General features: G+C 39.5%; 2 protein-coding genes across 2 annotated transcripts; one reads left to right on the plus strand and one right to left on the minus strand.

The window, feature by feature from the left end:
• Positions 1–291: 291 nt before the first annotated feature.
• Positions 292–5787, minus strand: LOC126982637 (calreticulin-like). The gene is made up of 4 exons (XM_050834847.1): positions 5620–5787; positions 2628–2746; positions 1957–2143; positions 292–1553 (listed from the first exon to the last, which is right to left on the minus strand). Exons 1-4 carry the CDS (start codon positions 5702–5704, stop codon positions 724–726), a joined length of 1221 nt encoding a protein of 406 aa, XP_050690804.1. The 5' UTR covers positions 5705–5787; the 3' UTR covers positions 292–723.
• A 652-nt stretch (positions 5788–6439) lies between these two features.
• Positions 6440–17247, plus strand: LOC126982644 (uncharacterized protein DDB_G0271670-like). Its single transcript, XM_050834853.1, has 6 exons — positions 6440–6554; positions 9700–9729; positions 10661–12352; positions 13846–13945; positions 15098–15264; positions 15839–17247. The coding sequence occupies exons 2-6, from the start codon at positions 9706–9708 to the stop codon at positions 15920–15922; spliced, it is 2067 nt and encodes a 688-aa protein (XP_050690810.1). The 5' UTR covers positions 6440–6554; positions 9700–9705; the 3' UTR covers positions 15923–17247.
• The last annotated feature ends 3698 nt before the right edge of the window (positions 17248–20945 follow it).

Genomic DNA, 20945 nt, shown 5'->3' on the forward strand with positions numbered 1-20945 from the left:
ACCCAGACTTCTACATACCGAACTACAAAAAATACCTCAAAATAGTTTACAGCAAATACTCTAAGCCTTAAAAGTTGTTCCATATGAAAAGTAACAAGATAATGGCACTACAGGTTTCAAAGACCAATCACCCAAACCCATAACTTCCCACAATACTGAATTTACCTACAAAAACGCAACAAATTACTTTAATACCAAGACTTCTCCGCTATGTAATACCAGACCATTCTTACATAAACTGTTCAGAGTAGTCCCAGTCCAGAAAAATTAAAATGGCATGAAAACATAACCTCCACATTCTGTTTATTGGAAATCACTCAATCATACACCTCGGCCAATGCAAACGGACACTTGGGATTGTGGTTCTTTCACACCTATGGCTCGTACAAACATACAGGGTTGTGCTGCATACACTATGGAGATGAGGATGATTACAAATGATCATGAGGTGATGCATAACCCACCCACAGAGAGGGCGTAGTCCCAAGGAGGGGGGGGGATAGGAGTAGTCTGGGGCCTGCCGAAGGTGGCGAGGCCTCCTTTAGTTTACGAGAGCTGCCACGTACGTCAAGACCCCAAACAGACTGGATGACTGAAGCTTCTCATCCTAACATTAACGCTTGACCAGAGGCTTCAATCTATGCTGAAGGTGTTGAAAAGGGGTGGGGGGTGGGTGGGGAGGGGAAGGAAAAAAAAGGGGATTGACTGAGGAAAGATTAATGCTTAGAGTTCATCGTGACCCAACTCATTGTCCAGATCATCGTCATCCTCGTCGTCATCGATGTCCTCGTCCTCCTCCTCCTCATCGTCCTTGCTCTCCTCGGCTGCCTTGGCCTCCTCTTCGGCCTTCTTCCTCTCCTCTTCGTCCTGCGCATCCTTCATCTTCTTGGCTTCTTCCTTGGTGGCTCCCCAGGTCTCCTCGCCGATCTGCTTCGCCTCCTCAATATCGTCGGCAATGAGGAAGTTGTCGAAGATGGTGCCGCTCTTCACCTGCCACAAGTCCAAACCGACAGCGCAGATCTCGTCATACTTGTAGATTTCTGTGTCAGGGGTGTACTCGGGGTTGTCGATCTCGGGGTGGTTCCATGGGCCCTTGTAGTCTGGGTTGTCGATCTGCTTGGGCTTCCACTCACCCTTGTAGTCGGGGTTGTCGATCATGGGTGGCTCCCACTCGCCGTCCATCTCATCGTCCCAGTCCTCGGGCTTGGTGGCGTCGGGGTCAGGGATGTGCTCGGGTTGATCCCAGTCCTCGGGCTTGGTGTCATCAGGGTCGGGGATGGTGGAGCGGTCATCCCAGTCATCGGGCTTGCTCGCATCAGGGTCCTTGATCTTCTTGGGTGGCAGCATGTCCCAGTCCTCCTCGAGCTCGCCAGACTGTGCCTTCTCATTGTCGATGAGTACCTCGTACGTGTTGTCGGGGTTAATGATGAGGGTGTAGAGGTGGGAGAAGACATCGTCCTTGCACCGGATCTCCTTCTTGATGAGGTGGTTCTGTCCCTTGTAGTTGAAGATCACGTGGACCTTCTTGGTACCTGGACCGCAGATGTCAGGCCCTGCATGGAGAAAGGGGTGTTGAAGAGGGGTTGAGGAAAGTTGTGTTGAAGAGGAATTGACAGCATTGTGCATTGGAGAGGCTGAGGCAATGGACAAAAATATTTGGAATTGTATCAACAATCTAACTTAAGTGGGAAAAACAGACTTTAAACTGATAATACAAGGAGAAAGGGGGACATTATAATACCATTTATCTATAGGATGTGTAAAAATAAAATCTCTTTAGATGAATTTAGAAATTACCTTAACTTGCCAAAAGAATCTTACCGATTAGACAATTTTTCAATTCTAAAGGTGACAATGGGCCTACTTTAATCAAACTATCGATCTCACATACCGAAAAAATCAGTACCATAAACGTAATGAACAATCAGAAAATCAGCTGTCTGGCAAGAAACTTACCGAACATGAGGAGATAGGGAGAGTCGCCGTGCATGTCCTTCTGGTCCAGGGAACAGTCGAACACCTTGAGGTAGCCGCCGCCACAGTCGATGTTCTGTTCGTGCTTCACGGTGAACTGCACCACCAGGGGCTTCCCCTTGTTGCTGAAGGGATCAAACTTGGCGGAAAGGCCATAGAAGCGTGCATCCTGTGGAACATTAAATTTTATTAACATTAACACCTTGGGATAGAGATCTAGTCCTATATTTTGTTCAGTTTTCAATAGCTTTAGTTCTACACTGGGCAGGAAGTGGGTCAATAAGACCACACTGAGGTGATTGCATGGTTGTGCACAAATTACTGGACTCTGGATGGGTCAAAAAGATCAGTACCATCAACATGGCAAATCGTTAGCAAACGACAACTTCCAGTCGTTAACAAGTACTGGTGAATAAATGGGCTGTGTAAACAATAGGGTGAAAATATTAAAAAGAACTAAAGTTTGAATTTCCAAAGATTAGTGGAATGCTCATTGAACTGGGAAAATCACATTCATATGACCAATTATTTCAACTGTTCCTCAGGCACAAGAGATTGTTAAGCGGAATTTTTGCCAAGAATTTTCTTTTGTATATACCCTTCGACCTCAACCCCCCCACCCCACCCCACCAAATAGAAGAATCTGAACCCACCTGAGAGGTCTGGATTCCCTTGTCCTTCTCAGAGTCCCCGTAGAACTTGCCGGGTGTCAACTTAAACTTTCCGAACTCCTTCCCTTTGTGTTCCGACTGAACCCACCGAGACGTCCAGCCTGCAGGGAGGAGAAAACATTTTTATAGTCTCCTGGAATCTTGTAACTAAACTCTCCTTAAAATCACAAACACCATTACAAAACAGCAATCTTATGTAAATACTTTCCTTTCATGTAACTACAAACTTTCTAATGTACTAAGCTTCCATTAAAACTAACAACTATTGAAAATCCATATCCTGTGCAACTATGCTAGTCTTAAAACTATCACTATATACGAATGTAGTCTCAGGTTATCTTTATAGTTCTAATCAGTAGGCTATGCAATAAATTATAGTCACTCTTAATAAGCAAAAGTAAAGATACCATTCAGTTAAGGCACCTTTCAGCAAGTAATTCACACCTGATAAATTACAGCTGAAACATCAAGGTCGCAGCAATAATTAGAGGAAATTATATCTAATAATAAAACTTGCATCTTTGACCAATACGCATCGGCATTAAACAAGTTTCTCACACCATGGAAATAAAATACCAATGGAATTAAAACCTAAACCCTGGGAAGAAAATCTGAATCAATTTAATTCCCTCTTACGAAGAAAAATGAATGCTGAAGATAGAAAACAAGACCCAAATAAACTTACACAACCAAGCAATGCAGTGCCAATAAAAATTAAGTGTAGTTTTTCATTACCTAACATCCATAATTACCCTGCACTTAACACAGCTCCCCTCCTACTCATACATCCTGTTAATTAACCCCTCAATCAAGATATTCTGCACTGGCTTCCTATAATCCGTAACAAATGTAAAAAGGTCCCCCTCCTAAACCCATCAATTAACTGCCCTATTAACCTCAATTAGCTGAGCAAGACAATTACCCTATACCCCAACATACAACACTTTCGTACATCTGTTAACTAACCTTTAAATAACCCATCTATTAACTTGACCATCATTAAAACAAGACCAATTATACCCATTAGCTTAACACCCATTTAAAACCATGCCTTGTCAACCTTCCTAACATAAATCTCCCTCCAAATCCCATCTATCAAGTAGCCTATTCAGTAAACCCTCTATTACATAAGCATGACCATTTGTCCCCATTGGCTTCCCTTGTCACCCACTTAAAACTGTCATGTCAACATCCCTAAATCTCCATTATCCCCTCTATCAACAAGCTTATTAATCAACCCATCTATAAGTTAAAGCAAAACCATTTATTTGTATGCATTGCCTTCCCTAATACCTACTCATGAACCTACCTTAGGAAATCATAGCAATGCCCTCAACCCCATTATTTTTTCCTCTTGAGCAAAGGTTCTAATTGACAGCAGCAAAACAATTTCAAGCATGGTATTTATAATCTAAGTCCTAATACAATAAGATAGCTTAACATCCAGTCCCTGCCCCTCCCTCCCGCCTTTTAGCTAACTCTACCCTCGTCAACAATAGCAAAAACTCCTAGTATATAAAAGTTCTAAATAAAATAAGATTACCTATAGGTATAGCTTAACAAGCGCACTTTCCCCTTCCTTCTTTCCTCCCTTTTAACCAACTCTCCCTTTCCCTTCCCGTGACTTAAAGACGTATAATTATTCCCGCTGGTTAATTATGCACAGATGTCAGCCTTCACTACACCTCCTGCTGCCACGTTTACCAATCATTCTTCCTCCTCATGGCCGCGCCGGTGAATTTGGGGGGGGGGGGGGGAAAGAGGGGAGGAGGGGGAGGGAGAGATAATGGTGACTGGATAGATTGAGGGAGATGGATGAGGATTTAGAAAGCTGAATGATTAGGGTACAAACAGACCGGTTTCTACAGATTGAAATGCGTAACTAGAATGCGTAACCAGAGAGAGAGAGAGAGAGAAAGTGGGTGGGATACTACACAAAGTTAAATCTGATGAAAGAAAAGCTGGTAAGTTCATTACACCACTGATCGTGACACATCTATAGGGTCTCATTTAATTTTACGGTGTAGCATCAGTAACAACACCTAGATGACGTTAGTAGTGTGCGAGAGGGTTAAGAAAATGGCAACTTGTGAATCATGACACTGGAAAACAAGCGAATATGAATAAATAAAGCGTGAGAGAAATACACGAAAATAGGCGTGGAAAGATCGTCACACAGCGGTCACCTAAAATAATTGTAAGAAATAAAATAAACAAGGAGTAGAGAATGCGAGATCTGTCAAAGTCTGGAATATAATGTATCTGACAAAAAATATGAGAATAGCAGCGAGTATTAAGAAATCGCAACTATAAGAATATTCCGATAATGACCAATGCGAATAACCCAAGAATAAAATGGATAAAAAACTAATAAAGGAAACCAAATAAGATATGAATACGAGAATAAGAGAAATACTGAAACTTCTAAAATAAAAATAATAAAATAGTGACATTACGATCGAATAACCAAAGAATGTATGATGTGGATTACGATCGAATAACCAAAGAATGTATGATGTGGATAAAATAGAAACCCAAGATTAACAAGGAAACTAAAGGAATGAACCCGAGAAGGAGAAATACCGAAACTTATAAAATAAAAATAAGGAAATACAATAGTGACATTACGATGGAATAGCCCAAGAATGTAAAATGTGGATAAATTAGAAAATCAAGAAAACCAAATAAGGAATGCATACGAGAATGAGAAATACTGAAACCTTAATAAAAAAAATACAAGAAAGAGGCGTGACAAGCCTCAATAATATCCCGGTCCCAACAAACAAATCCCAAACCCTTAACCGTACATTAATAAAGCTTTAAAACTCCAAAAACTACAAAATCACCGTAAATCAACCAAAAAAACACCCTCTCGCCAAGCCGGGTGCGGACAAGCCCTCTCAAGACATCTGTAAAATAAATAAAATAAAATAAACCAAGTCTCATTAATATAAACCCCAAGCCTTTGCCTCACCATCGTCGCTGAAGGTCTCCTGGAAGAACACCTTGCCCTCCACCAGGCACACCCCGAACAGGGCCAGGAAAAGGTAGGTCTTCATGGCTGCAACTGAAGGCTGGGTCTGACGGGCCGGCGCGTCCTTTCCCCCTCTCTTCTAGGCGACGACTGCTGCCAGACCTGCCTCGCCGCTCCTACAAGTGGACGTCTCCCATTGGCCGCCCGGACGCTCGCCTATAGACGGAGTAAGATTTTCTAGCCGTAGCATTAGAAGAAGTAACAAATGACGATCGTAAAGCTTAATTTTCAGCTCCCACGAAATGTATGTCCCTGGTTGTATTGCTAAATGTATAGAAAGCTGTCTTGTGGTATTTAATTTTGAGTAAGACCAAATATCGAGGGCTTTACATATGAATACAGACCTCTCTGACAGCGTAAGGATAGACAGCAGAGCAAGAGCTTAATTTTCAGCTCCTCTACACAGTTTTTATTCACATTTTTACCTCTAATATTAATAAAAATCCATCCTGTAGCGTTTGTCTCTTGAGTAAGTCCATATTTGAGGGCTTTTATAACGAAGATAGGCCGTGCGTACATCTCCCAAAAAAAGTAATAGCCCGTGCAGTATTTCGCTATTATAGAATGTAGCTTATATGGAAAAAGTGTTTAGTGTTTCTCATAATATATTGCCTGTAAAACTATATATTATTAATGATATTCCCCTTAATCCAACCCTCCTCAATAATCTAGTGTCAAGGCATTTCGGCGTCTATACCGTCAACAGAGACGAACTTGGAGACACGTGATTGGCCGAGCTCCCGCACATGGACGCCGCTGATTGGCCGCCGCTATGTCATGGAGCTCTCTGATTGGCCGAGGCGTTTGTTTTGGTGTGACGTCATCGGAAGAGGCTTGACCATCATTATTCCTCGCCTCGCCGGGAAATTCTTTGGGTAATATTGCTTACTGTTGTGTCATTAAGGTTGTTATTGGTGTTTTAATGGAGGAATATTAATCTGCGGTCTTGGTTTTATCTATATGAGGTGTAATTAGTGGGTGACGCCTTGTTTTTGTCCCTTAATGGCGGGGAAATAACCGAAGAGCATATGTATATTTTTGTTATTTAAGCTAAGACAAGTAATATTCGGTTTATTTTAATGGAGGAATATATATTTATCTGCTGCCTTAGTGTTAGTTATATGACGTGGAATATGAGAGGTTGTCCTTCAATGGCCGGGAAGTAACTGAAGGGCTTATCTATAATCGTTATTTAAGTAAAGACAAGTAATATTCGGTTTATTTATGGAGGAATATTTATTTATCTGCTGCCTTAGTGTTAGTTTTATGGCGTGGACTATGAGGTTGTCCTTTAATGGGGGGGAAATAACCAAAGGGCTTATCTATATTTGGGTTATTTAAAGTTATATTCAGTTTTAATTTAATGGAGGAATATTAATCAGGTTTACTCTACTTTTTATAATTTCCAGACTTTATTTTACCTTTGTTATCTTAGTTTCTCCTTTTACTTATAACTTTTTTCCTCCTTGATTTTATTTCTATTTCTGTTCTCCTCTGTTATCTTCCTCCTTTAATTTATTGCTTTCTTTATTGCTTTCATTTCTTCCTTTTATCTTTCTTTTTTTATTTATTTTCTTTCCTCTTAGTTTCTCCTTTAATCTATTGTTTTTTTCCTCCTTATTTCAGTTCTTTCTTTTCTTTCCTCTATGGCCTTACTTTCCCCTTTATTTTTTTGTTCTTTCCCTCCTTTTTCCAGTTATATTTCCTCTCTATTCAGTCACTTCTTTTCTTCCTCTGTTACCTATATTTACTGCCTATCTTTATTCTTTCATTATCTTACTTTCTCCTTTTATTTATCGCATTTTCTTCATCCCTTGTCTTTATTAATTTATTTTCTCTATTAACCTTGTTTTTCCTCTTAGTTATTGTTATCTTTTCCTCCATTCTCCAGCTTATTCTTTTTGGTTTATACGATGTTTATACTTTGGTTTTGGTCTATATTATGTTTTTGGTCACTTTTGGTTTATTCTACTTGTCATTATTTGCTGATTTGAGTTTTTTTTATCGTGCATTATCTTAGTTTTTTTTCCCTTTTGCTCCTTTATTTCTATTTCTGTATTTTTATTTTTATTCATTTATTTATTTTTCCTTTTATCTTTTTTTTTTTCCTCTGTTATCTTAGTTCCCCCTTTTATTTCTCCTTTATTTCTATTTCTGTGTTTTTCATTTTCTGTATCTATTTCTTCATTCCCTTATTTTTCCCTTCATTTATTTTTTTCCTGTTATCTTTCTTTTTTTATGTGTTTTCTTTCCTCCCGTTACTTTATTTCTTTCCTCTATTAGTTTCTCCTTTAATTCATTGCTTTTTTCCTCCTTTTTCCAGTTCTTTCTCTTCTTTCCTCTATTATCTTACTTTTCTCCTTTTATTTATTGTTTTTTCCTTCCTTTTCCAACTTTATCATTATATTTTAGCTCATTTAAGTTTGGCCTCCACATGTTGCAAGGTTCCAATGGTCATTTATTTATTTTCTTATTATTTGTAGGAGGCGAGAATCATGTTAAAAACTCCTTATTATTGCCGTATCTTACATTTCCAGCGTCTGTGTAGTGTAATTCCGAGGTCATTTTGTAGTTTGCGTGTTCTCGGATTAATTATTACTGTATGTCTGATTTGAAAAGGCGGTATTGGGCAGTGAAAAGGAGACTTATTTAATGGTTTTGAAAGGAAGCAATCCTAATGAGCTTTGATTAGTGTCACGTCACTGTTAATAGCAATAATGTGTGTCCTTGGTACTTGTTCATTCGTTCATTCTTCCTCTTCTTCTTTTTCTTCTAATTTTTCTTCTTCTTATTGTTATTATTGATGTTAAATCATGCAGTAGGTACAGCCGGAATACAATTATCCAGAAAATCATTAACTAACTCACCAAAGATACAGAGAATTAAGGAGAGAGGGAATAAAGTAGATGATTATTAAGTAGATAGCGGGATAAAGTAGAAAATATTAAGGTAAGTGGCCCCCATAAGATACAGAGAGAGTTAAGGATAGAGGGAATAAAGAAGATCATTAAGATATAAATGGCCCCCTAAGATACAGAGAATTAAGGATAGAGAATAAAGTAAAGATACGATAAATGACCCCCTAAGATACAGAGAGAGTTAGGGATAGAGGGAAGAAAGTTGAGAATAATTAAAATGTAAATTGCCCCTCATAAGATACTGAGAATTAAGGAAAGTGGGAATAAGGGAAAGATAATTAAGATACATGCCCCCTTAAGATAGAGAGAAAGTTAAAGATAGAGGAAAAAAATGTAGAGGCTAATTAAGATATAACTACCCCCTTAAGTACAGAGAATTAAGGACAGGGAATAAAGTAAGAGATAAGATAGATTCCACCCTAAGATAGTATATATGCAATGTGGTTTATGTGTTTCTGGTTATTATTTCACTTTTAGCATCACTCATTTGGTATTGATAATGATAGTTGTAGTTTTAGTTTGCTGAAATATTTATAAAAGAAGAAAAATACAGAAAAAGGGGTAGGCTACAGAGATAGTTTGCTTCTAGAGTTATTGTACTTTTTTTTATTTCCAACTATTTGGCATGTGATGAAGTATTTCATATACCCATTATTTTATTTTTATCATCGCCTTATTGTTAAGTGACATCGTGCAGGTCTGGGGTCTGGCGTGCACTCTTACTTTGAACAGCAGCCACTCACCTTATCCTGCTCCCGAGGCATATTACCGTCTTGCCTTCCCACCACCTTTATGGACAACTCTTGGATTGTATAGATGTACATGAGTTCCAGCTGAAATGCTCTGTACAGCATAAAAGTATATACGGTCCATGACCCGAAGATCTGCTAGAGAGTCATCCAACACCACCACTGCTCCATCAGACTCCCAAATAAGCAGAGCTAAGTTCATGAAAATGGGACACACTGCTGCGGGATTCTGAAGGTATCCCCACGTAATAAGTCGAAACATTAGATTAGTTTGTTGCCCGGTAAAACATTGATTAAGTTAAGCTAATAGCAAAGTAAAAGTTTACTAACAACACTCTTTCCTTTGATTTCAGACACAGATGGCTTCCGACAGTGACGTTGAGGTAAGGATAGGTTCAAACTGAGTGACAAAATGCATCTTAATTTACGTTGAACAAAATAATGGTGTTGTAGGTGCAGTGTAAAGGACACCACAGTAAATGATGGAGCACATTTCTCATTAGTATGTTTTAGTGCCCGATTTGATTCAGCTTCCTCATAAAGCACATAGGGCAGGCTTTGAGTAATCTTTCTCATTTTTACATGTCTTTTTTTTATATTTCCAAACTGCCCTTTTCTACTACACATCCGACATACATTTATTTTAACCCCCTCTTTTATTTATTTTCTTTATGTATTTCTGTTTGTCTTTCTGTATTTCCTTATGCATTAAATTTTCACGAAGTACCATTACACTTTGAGCGAATTGCTTTTTTTTTATTCCTTACATTTTTCTATTCTGCTCATTATTTGATCTACTTCCATTGTCCAAAAAGTAGGATCATAGTATCATTGAAAACTATAAAGAAGAGGATCAGCACACCTCTCTTCATCTCTTTTGCAGGCATACATACAATGCACATTTATTTTATCTCCCCCTTTTATTTGTTTTCTTGATGTATTTCTGTTTTTCCTTCAGTATTTCTTTCTGTATCAAACTTTCACACATTCAATAGACAAGTATCATTATTACACCTTCAGACTTCAACTTCTTCAACTCCTCACTCCAACTTCAACTCCAACTTCTTCAACTCCTCAACTCCTTCACCTTCTCCAACTCCTTCAACTTCTCCAACTTCTTCAACTCTTTCAACTTCTTCAACTCCTCAACTCCTTCAACTTTTCTATTTCTTCAACTCCTTCACCTCCTCAACTCCAACTTCTTCAACTTCTTTACCTCCTCAACTTCTCCAACTCTTTCAACTTCTTCAACTCCTCCAACTTCTCAACTCTATCAGCTTCTCCCACTCCATCAATTTCTCAACTCCTTTTCAGGCCTACTTGAATCAGCTGAGCAAGAAGACCTATCGCCTCAAGCAGGACAGCCGGCCATGGGAGGAATCACTCTCCTCCCCCTCGGACACAGGCAGGCCTCCCCCTGACGACCTGAGTGTGTCCAGTGACCCGTCCTTCAGGGGGGAGTACAGGGATGCCAAGACAAAGAAGAGGACAGGAGCATCAGTAACAACAGGAGCGGGAGCCATCTCGGACATCACAGCGCTCAGTGACAAATACGGCTTCAGCAACAAAGGTAAAAAGTCTGACGGTAAAGATAGGTTTAGTAAGCTGGAGGAGAAATATTTAAAAAAGCCGAGTGTTAATGCTGCCCCTAAAACCCTTGATGTTTCGAAGCAAGAAAAGCAAAGAAGAAACTCCGCTCTATCACAAACAGGAAAAGACGCACCACCTGCAGACGCTAAAAACACTAAGGGAGATGTCCGCTTTGCCTCTAAGGAAAAGAAAACGCACTATCAAGATTCCTCCGAGGATAGTGACAGTGATGGAAACTTGGCTGCGTATCTGAACGAGGTGACGCTGGAGAGTGAAAAGAATGACAGCAACAAAGAGAGTGACAAAGGTGATAACAGTGAGTACTCCGATAGCTTGGGCGAAGTGCTGAACCTGAGGAATGTGATCAACGTCGAGGATGTCTTAGGCGAGGAGTCTTACAGCGGCGACTCCGAAAATTTGGCTCCACCTCAGCATTATCCTGAAAGCAAACTCAGTCAAACGAAAAATTATCCCCAACCAGATGACCAATTTACCTCGGATTCAAAGAGAAGTCCACTTAAACCAAAAGAAGAGCAAAGAGAACCAGTAACATCAGCAAATCTTCTCTTGGCCTCAAAGTCAAACATATTTCACTCAAGCAGACTGAAAAAGGAGGAAGAGGAGGAGGAGGAGGAGGAGGAGGAAGACGAAGAGCACCATCCACCAATCAGATTACTCTTAGCCCAAACTGGGGGAGACGTTTTCCATTCCACGCGCAGAAAATCCTCCATCGAGTTTAAGATAAGCGAAAATATGATAAAACCTCAATCCTCCAAGCCACCAAAAGGGACGAAGGGAAGGCGCAAGTCATACCAGGAGGACAGCATCGCCACAGCATCCCAGAGTCACATATCTGAACAGGTCCCAAGCAGTGGTCAGAGTAGGGAGAACATGGCCTCAAGTGTCGCTTCTGAGGAGATGGAAGAACCCTCGATAGCGTCCGAACTTGTAGAGAATGAAGACTCACATATCACCTCCTCAGCTGATAGTGTGAGAAGTGAAGGCAAGAAGGCACCTCATAACCCTCCATCTGTTACTTCTCAAATTAGACGTGACTCGGATGTGTCCGTGAGGAAAAAGGCTGATAAGAAAGACAGCAGAAAGTCTCCTCCATCCACAAAAGGTCACAGAGAAGAGGTTGCTATGTCCGGTAAAGATCAGGATTCCGGGCATGAAAGTAACAAGAGAGATGAGAAGGAGGAGAGGAGAGAACGCACGCCAACACAGGAAAGGCGGAGAGATAAAAGTAAGAAGAGGAAGGGTAAAAAGAAACGTAGATCGCCCTCCACATCATCGTCCTCTTCCTCCTCCTCGTCATCATCATCATCGTCATCATCATCTTACCGAGCTTCCAAGTCAGTCCGCCACAAGTCTCGCTCTCACAGAAAGTCCAGAAGAGCACCACGCAGTCATTGGGTAAGAAAGTCACTGCCGACCTTTTTATTTTTATTTTGCAGTCGCACTTCCCACCTGCTTTCCTTTTTTTACTTTTCTGTTTTATTTTCTATTTTCTGTATTTAATTTTTTTTTCTATTTCTAACTTGTTTATTTATTTATTCATTTATTTTTTTGTGTGTGTGAATAGGATCTTGTATGAACGCCAATGGTTATATGAATGGTGAATGGTAAAATAGTGAGTCAGACTTTAATATATTAAATGGAAAATTATATATGGATTTTTTATTTATTTATTATTATTTTTTTTTCCTCCTTTGAGCTGTTTCCTTCACTGTAAAAACTTGTGATTGTATAAGACACAACATGGATTTAACTGTGTGAGATATTAATGTTTCCTCTAATTGCCCATATTTTACTTGAGCTGTTATGATTAAACGGTAATTTCCAGTAGATAAAAGTAATTTGTGTACTATATATGCCTTTTAAGTTTAGGCCTGTGCACTACTTGAGGCATGGTGTGATATTGTAAGGTTTGATATGCCTTGTGCACCCATGTATTGCTTACCACACCATGCTGAGTACTATACCGTTGTGCTTATCTTCTGTTCTGATGATTTGAAATATTATCACAAATATTTGGCCTGTGCACCGATACTCTTGTGTGAAATAATATAATTCTGCACATTTATTTATTAGTACCTCATTGTATGCTTGTCGATGGTGTGTCCAATTGTCACTTTGCATGTTATGAGATAAAAAAAAAGTTGCTATTTGTTCCTGAACCAAACGGACATCATGAGCAGTAAGGTTGATAAAATTTAAATGTGTACTCTTCTGTATGTAAAAATGGGAGGATGGAAAGAAGGAAGGAAGGGGCAGGACTATATTGGGTCTTAGGGGAAGGGGTCTGGTATGTTCCTTTTGATTAATCCATTTGTACCATTGAAATTTCTACTTGTATTAAGAAAAACTAACTCTGAGGTATAAAGTGAACATGTCATGGTAAAGATTAGACTTTTTTTTCATTTTATAATTTTTTTTACAGTAGTTATTCCATATATACCATTTCAGATTGTACTCTTAATAAGAAAAAAATCATTATAATAAAAAAAAACTAACAGGTATAGAGAATAATGCCAAAGTAAAGATTGATTCTGTATATATTTTTTTTACCTTACTATTCTTTTGGCAATAGTTCATTTATACTTAAGCAGAATTTACCCAAGTAGTTTTCCTCCTGATAAATTATGAGTGCTGTGGATGGATAGGTGAACATGTCCTTAGTTAGTAATTGATGACTTTATGATATTTTTGCTGCTGAGTCATATCTTAATTTAGTGTCTCCATTCCTCTGGGCAGTGTCAGTTTTGGGCTATAGGCAACGTCAATTCTGAAATGTCTGCACCACTTTGTCTCTCGTTGTCCCTCAGGGCCCAGTCAGGTGCTGTTTGTGTATCCCGTCATTGAAAGTCTAGACAACACCTTAACCACCATTCCCTTTGCCTCGTCAGGGTGAGCCTCCCTCGGCGTGGCCCAGTTTCTGCCCATGCTGCCGTCTCCATGCTGGCCCCCCTGCTGCTTTCACTGCCCACACACTGCCGGCATTCACAGGTCAGTAGGACAGCCTTCAATGCGAAGGATGTATACAAGCCTTTCGCTGGTAAACTCTGGAACAGGCTTTTTACTTTTGTTTGTCTTGTCTGTTCTACTCCAGCTCATCCCTATTCTATCCAAATCTCTTATGCGAGAGTTGACCAGCGTCTTCATTCTTTCATCCCTTTTGGATGGTAAACTATAGAACAGGCTTTTTCTGCCTGTAGTTCTTCCTCCTCCTCGATACAACTTAAAATGCTTTCAAGAGTGGAGAATCAAAACACCTCTCCATCTGATTTTGACCCTTTCAGCTACTCTATCAACAATTTGCAGGAGCAACACCAGCCAACTCTTTGGTTTAATCTTTATTTTGTCCTTGAGCTCCATCCTTTACTGTAAGAAATAAAAAGATGAAAAATATTACTACTGTGCCATTTCCTAAAGCATCACATAGAGAATGACCATGGATGAATTGTAACAGCATAAACAAAACACTACAAAATAAACAACTAAGCAGCCACATACAAAATTAACTTGCAGTCAATGATAAGTGGAATAGCCTATCAAACAGTTTAGCCATAGCCCCTGTGTTATCACCGTTAATTATTATAACTACTTTGAGATAGAAAGGCAGAGAGAAGAGATGCCCTTAGGAGTATGTACCTAGTTAGATAGCTCCCTGGACTTTTTACTCTGTTGTCCAGCATCCAGGATTATGTTGCCTGGCTTTCCACGTGTCCATGTGTAACACTACTGAATTTCACCTTACCATACTTCCACATGACCTCTGCATCACATTCTTCTGAACACATGAGAAATTAATCCAGACCCAGAAAGGTTTTACCGGCGCTGGGGATCAAACCCTTGACTGGCTAGATGGGAAAGCCACTCTTTAACCAGTCAGCCAAAGAGGTATCCCACCTGCTGAATGTGAGAGGCTTTACCCATCAGACAGGTCAGTCACTACGTCTTTCCTTCCCTCCTTTTTTATTTTTCCTTCCTTTTTCAGTTCCCTCCTTCCTTTCTTCCCTCTTTCCTTTTTCTCCTTCCTTTTTATCTTCACGTCTTCAGGATATTGTTCAAGAATACATAGCTGTGGCTTCAAATGGTTTCTTGTGTCTTCATTGCACTATGATTCACTTCATTCATATGTGTTTGTGTTTGTTGCAGGCGTCGGCTCAGCATTGTCTGGCGGGGTGCTGGGCCTGGAGGATGTCATGCAGCAGCAGGTGGCCCTCGTCAGGCAGTTCCTGGACAGCCAGCAGTTGATGCACCAGGCCTACACCTCCACCCTCATCTCCTCCCACCGCTACACCTCCCTAAGACGCACAGAGAAGGTGAGTGTTTGTGAGTGTGTATGTTCTTACCTTAGTTGTATTTCTTGTAGTTGCCCATCTTTTGAAACTGTTTTGTCCTATTTTTCTTTAAAACTGTGTAAGTTGTTTTTAGCACACAACATCTTTCAGTAATATATTCCACTGATTTCTTGCTCTGTCTGGAAAGTTAAATTTACTCACAGACTTCTTTAATCCATCTCATGTGTGTGGGGGCTCCACACACACAGCCCTCTTGGGTATAATAGAATCAAATGTTTTTCATCTCATCAGCTCCCTTCCTCTTTCTGACAGCCTACTACCCCTTAAATTCTGCTACACTGTTGCATCTTTCTCTTCTAATGATATTTTCATGCTGGCTGCTCTTCTGACCTTGCTAACTGCATGCCTCCCCTCCTCCCCCAGCCCTGCTGCTCACAACTTTCTATTCTATCTCATCCTTATACTGTCCAACTCCCTAATGCAGTAGTTAACCAGCATCTTCGTTTTTTCATCACTTGTGCTGGTAAACTATGGAACAGCCAGGCATTCAGCTCTTCTTTCATTCAGCATCTGATATCTCTTGGTTGTTTTTCAGTACATGAGGAGGAAAAAGCCACCCCTCACCTTCCCGGAGGCCTACAGGCTGGTCAAGGAAGAGATGGAGGCTTCGGAGAGATGACGTATTGTGTGTTGAGTAGAATTTCTTAACCCAGGGTGGAAGCGATCTCAAGGGGTGCTGAAAATCAATTGTAGGGAGTTCAAGGCAAAGACTTCTGTCCTGTGCAGTCTGATATGTTTGGTAACTGTGGAGGGTTTGTGTTCTTGAAATCAGATGTAAAGATGTGCTTGACTGCCTGAATAAGTAGTGCTGAGTTTAGAAAAGGTTAAGAAACGTTGATACAGAGCATGTTCATAAGTTTATACACACTTTACCAATTATAGTACTTGTATCAGTAAAAAAGTTACTGTGGAAAACTAAAATGAGGTATGAAGATAACTTATGAAAATATAAAGATTAATGAACTTTTTTTTCTACTTCAACAATGTTTAATTTTTATGCCACAGTTGAATTTTCAAAAACAGTCTTTCTCCTCACATAAGCAAAAATTGGACTATTGTATATGAATTGGCAGTTTTATCATCTGTTGAAGCTGGATATCAAAGGACTGTTGTGATGTAGGAATGAAAAATGGGTCAGCAGCGTGGGAGAGAGATAGGACGAAGGAAGGAAGGATGGAAGGGATGAAGAGGCGGTAAAGATAGGGGAAGGCAGAAAGGTAAGATAAAACAATATAGACACTGAAGTAAAGATAACATGTAAAAGTGTACCGGACAAGTACCAGAGAAGTATACCAGAGGATGAAGAAATGGGAGAATAGGTGGTAAATATAGAGGAAGGAAGAAGAAGGGGAAGATTAGAACATTATAGACATGAAAGTAAAGACAACAATGTGAATGTGTACCAGAGAAGTTGAAAGACAGGTAAAGGTATAGAGCCCCTGAAAACGAACAGTACTGAAGGTGCCATTGCTTTCAAGGGTGAGGGAACAAAAGCTTGATTCACTGTATGCCTCATGTATCTACTCATGTATTATTTATTTTACATTCAATCTCTCCATTCATGTATTCATTAACTCGGTAGCAGCGACGGGCCAATTTGTGGCTTTACCGTGTAGCAGCGACGGGCCAAATTTGTGCCATGATATAAACCCCCCAAAATAGATGATGCATAAACTGATCACAAATGCTTTGATATATATTATGAAATGGTTTGTGTGAGTGATGATTTTTCTCATTTTTCTCGCTTAGAGGGACCATTAAGAAACATGATCCCCACTGTTACCGGGTTAAGCATTTATTTATCCATTGGTGTTTATTTTATGGGGTTCATTTATAATTCTTATATCCCAGGGCTGTGGGGATAGAGTCCATCCATTAGATTATCCAGAAATCCTGAAAAGTGTACTTGATAAATCATTAAAAAGAAATATTTTTCCACATTTTTCCACAGTATTTACTTTTCCTTACAATTCACTTTATACTTAAGCCAACAAAACGTAATGTAGTGATTACAACAAGATTTTTTCATCACTTATGTAGGAAAAGTGTTTTGTACAGAATACCATGAATTTTTTTGTTATGCTTTAATGAAATAAATTGAGTTAAAGTAAATCATGGGTATCTTAGTAGCATCAGAGTGTTAGACAGCCAATCAGGACAAGTTTATAAGTACTAATGACTGTGCTTGTCGAAACTGATGATGTAGAAGAGATCAGAGTATATTGTTTTAACTCATGGATGTGATTGTAGAAAATGGTAGAGGAAGCTGAGAGTATAATTATTTGTATATTGTTTTAAGGAATTACTGTGCTTGTAGAAACTGATGGCGCAGAAGGAGGCAAGGTCAGAGTATTGTTATTATCTTATATGAATCTCAAGTCTCCTTTTCCTTCAGTTTATGGGGTTTTGTCATTAAGTATCATTATCTTGTAGTCCTGAGAGCCAACATGTGAAGATCAGCAAGTGGTTCAAGTAATTAAGTAACGAGTGTTGTTAATGAGCATTTGATGGGCAACCTCTGTGTGTGTGTGTGTGTGTGTTTCTCAGCCTACAAATAAGTACAGTGCATAGGTTAGTGTGTCAGAAATGTGGCCTTAATGATGTGACAAGTGTTAGAGACTGAGAAAACTTGAAAGTAACTTAGAAAAAATAGAGGGAAGATGTTCAGACTCAACCATTTCTTTGTTATTTATATATTATTACATCAAGAGTTATATTGTTTTGATTCAGTGGAAGTTGAAAAAGTGATGAAATTAGCTGATTATATCTATTACCTGTTGAGAGAGAGAGAGAGAGAGAGAGAGAGAGAGAGAGAGAGAGACCTTAAAGCAAAATACTATGCACACCACTGAAATTATTTAGCATACAAAGTAGATAGTGGTTGATGATACTTCAATGAATGAAATAGCTAGTTAACCGTCTAATTCACTGCCTAATTAACTGATAGAGCGCTATTAATAACTACCTCATTTCTTTGAACTTTAACACACTGGAACTTGATTAAATTCACTGGTAGGTAGATTTTATTTCATCATACAAATTCATCCTCTTTCCCCCTTGTTATTCACATACGAAGTTTCACCCGTATTATCCCGTTAACAAATGAGTCAGAAGCTTCACTGAGGCCTCGAAACACCTTGAACGAAGCACCGAATCCAAGGGTCGAATCAGCGAGGTGGCGTCTGGCGGGGGTGTGGAGCTGCTGACGACTACTGCTCCACCGGCCCTCATGGGAGAAACATCTGTGTTCCCCGGCAAGTATATTCGGTTGAACCGTTGAAGTATATTTTGGGGAGGGGGGAGGAAGCGGTGGTGATGTTCATGAGTTTAAAGTCCGTATTATAAACCTATTGGCGCCTTAATTAGTTCGCCTGTTTGAGAAGAAGAAGAAGTTGGTTTTCATGGGTTCTTTTGTGATCCTGGTGATAATTTTACCCGACTTCTGGATCATGAACTGGAAAACTAACCATGAAAACCCGGTTAATCTTCTCTGTGGCCTTGGGAAATAGTCTCAGTTTGATCACGAAACGATTAAAAAATATGGACCTAAATGGGAGACAGGTGGGGTGAGTGTTTGTGTGATGTGTGACTTGTTGGGGGAGAGCGAAGTGGTTATAGGAGTAGAAAGCCTAGAGACTGGTGGACTAGTGATTGTGAGTATATTAAGTGATTTGTATTGTCGCGCAAATAATTAAGGCGTGGTGTGATTCGTCGGTACTTAAAGGATTGATTGATAGTTTATTGGTGTGACTTGTTGGGGGGAGAGAGTAGTGGTTATAGGAGTAGAGAGGCTGGAGACTGGTGGACTAGTGATTGTTAGTATATTAAGTGATTTGTATTGTGGCCCAAATAATTGAGGCGTGGTGTGATTCGTCGGTACTTAAAGGATTGATTGATAGTTTATTGTTGCAAGTAAACAAAAAAGGGAGGAGCATGCCATCCCAACCCCCAGGCAGTACAGTGTGTGATTATACAACTAAGGTGTTTATGCTTGTACCAGATTTTCTATAATAGGTATGTGCGTGTGAATTGGGTAAGATTATTCATAGGACCATTATAATACTCTTACTTATGAATGCGGTTATAGCAAACTGTTTATTTTTTTCAAGTACCACGCTATAGAGAATGTGCGTGTGAATCGGGTTTAATCATCCATAGGACCATTATGTTAATCAGCAATTGCTAGTGATTGCGGTTATAGCAAACGCATTTTTAAAGTTTTTTAAGTAGGTATACCTATAGTTTGTTTGCAGGAATACTTTGTTGATTTACTTTAAACAATCAATCAATCATGTCTCATTAAGCTGTGTCCTCCCCTTGCTTAAATACCAAGGATCACCTACTTGTGATTTTTTTTTATTTTGTTTACTGAATTTGAATCAATATATTTCAATGGGTGTTTTTGCTTGTTTATCTCTTCTGGTAGGTTTTCTTTTACTTGAGATCAAACTGCTGTAATTTTAGGTTTACTGCTGGTTTTTATAGATTCTCATTTATCTATACTTTCATAATTAGAACTGTTACTGCATGCATGCGTGGTAGACTCTGAATAGGCAGTGGATTACGGTTACTAATGCAGATTATTTCACAGCTGTCGGGTGTGGCCTTGCTAACGCACCTGTGCTTACACCTTAACTTCAAGGCTGGAGGCTGCAGAACGCTTTAGCTCAGACCTTACTATTATTATGACTGAGGGCAAGAAGAACCTGTGTCCTTTCAACGCCTCAAAACACAGTGTATCCCACCCCATCCACTCGACAACTATCCCCTTTTGACAACACCCAGCTACCACAGCTCCTCACACTAAACACATCCCTCTCTATCTCTATCCAAAATCCTCACTCTCAACTTCATATCATATCTCTTCTTAATCAACTTCTTCCTGAGGCTGGGTGGGCGTTCTGTACTGTCGTTCTTTCCCCCTGCACAGTTGCTGTCCATATCAGGGGCCTTGTCCCGCCCTCGTATGGACTTCTGGAGAGGGAGGCTAAGGCTAAGGCTCAATCTCCTCCTCTCCTCCTCATACTGATAGTCTTCTCTTAAATTACCGCCAATGTTGCCTCCTCTCTCTATCTTCATCCGATTTTCCACGCTGACTGCATAAGCGAGTTTTTTTTTTTTTTTTTTTTTTGCCTTGTTCTTGAGCCCCCTTTGTTAAAAAAAAAAAAAAAAACCTGCTGGGACCCTACCACGACCTTACACGTCACACCCTTCGTCCTTGTCAGGTAATGTGGAGTGCTATAGACGCTTACAAATTTACATCCACTTTTTTTATTTTTATTATTGTGACCTGAAAATTTATCTTGCTTTCTTGCCCTAATTTTTTTCTTGTTCTTGCCCTTAATATTTTTCTTATGTCTTTGAAGGGGAGGTGAAGGGGTTAAAGATTTAGTTTGTGCTACTTGGATATGTAAATTGTGTATGGGGTGGGTGGGGGGGATAGGTTTGATTCTATGCTTTATCTGGAAAAGTTTCTCCTGCCTTTCCGTAGACATATGATGTTCCGCCTTTCCATACAGAGAGAAGTAATATGATAGGATTTATAGTTATTCTTGACTACTTAGTCTTTGCAAAACTACAAAGTAACCTAATTAAGAATAGACTTTAGTATATATGTAAGTGTGTAAAAATGAGTTATTGTC

This window comes from Eriocheir sinensis, chromosome 51 (assembly GCF_024679095.1).
Source record: "Eriocheir sinensis breed Jianghai 21 chromosome 51, ASM2467909v1, whole genome shotgun sequence".
Taxonomy (NCBI): Eukaryota; Metazoa; Arthropoda; class Malacostraca; order Decapoda; family Varunidae; genus Eriocheir; species Eriocheir sinensis.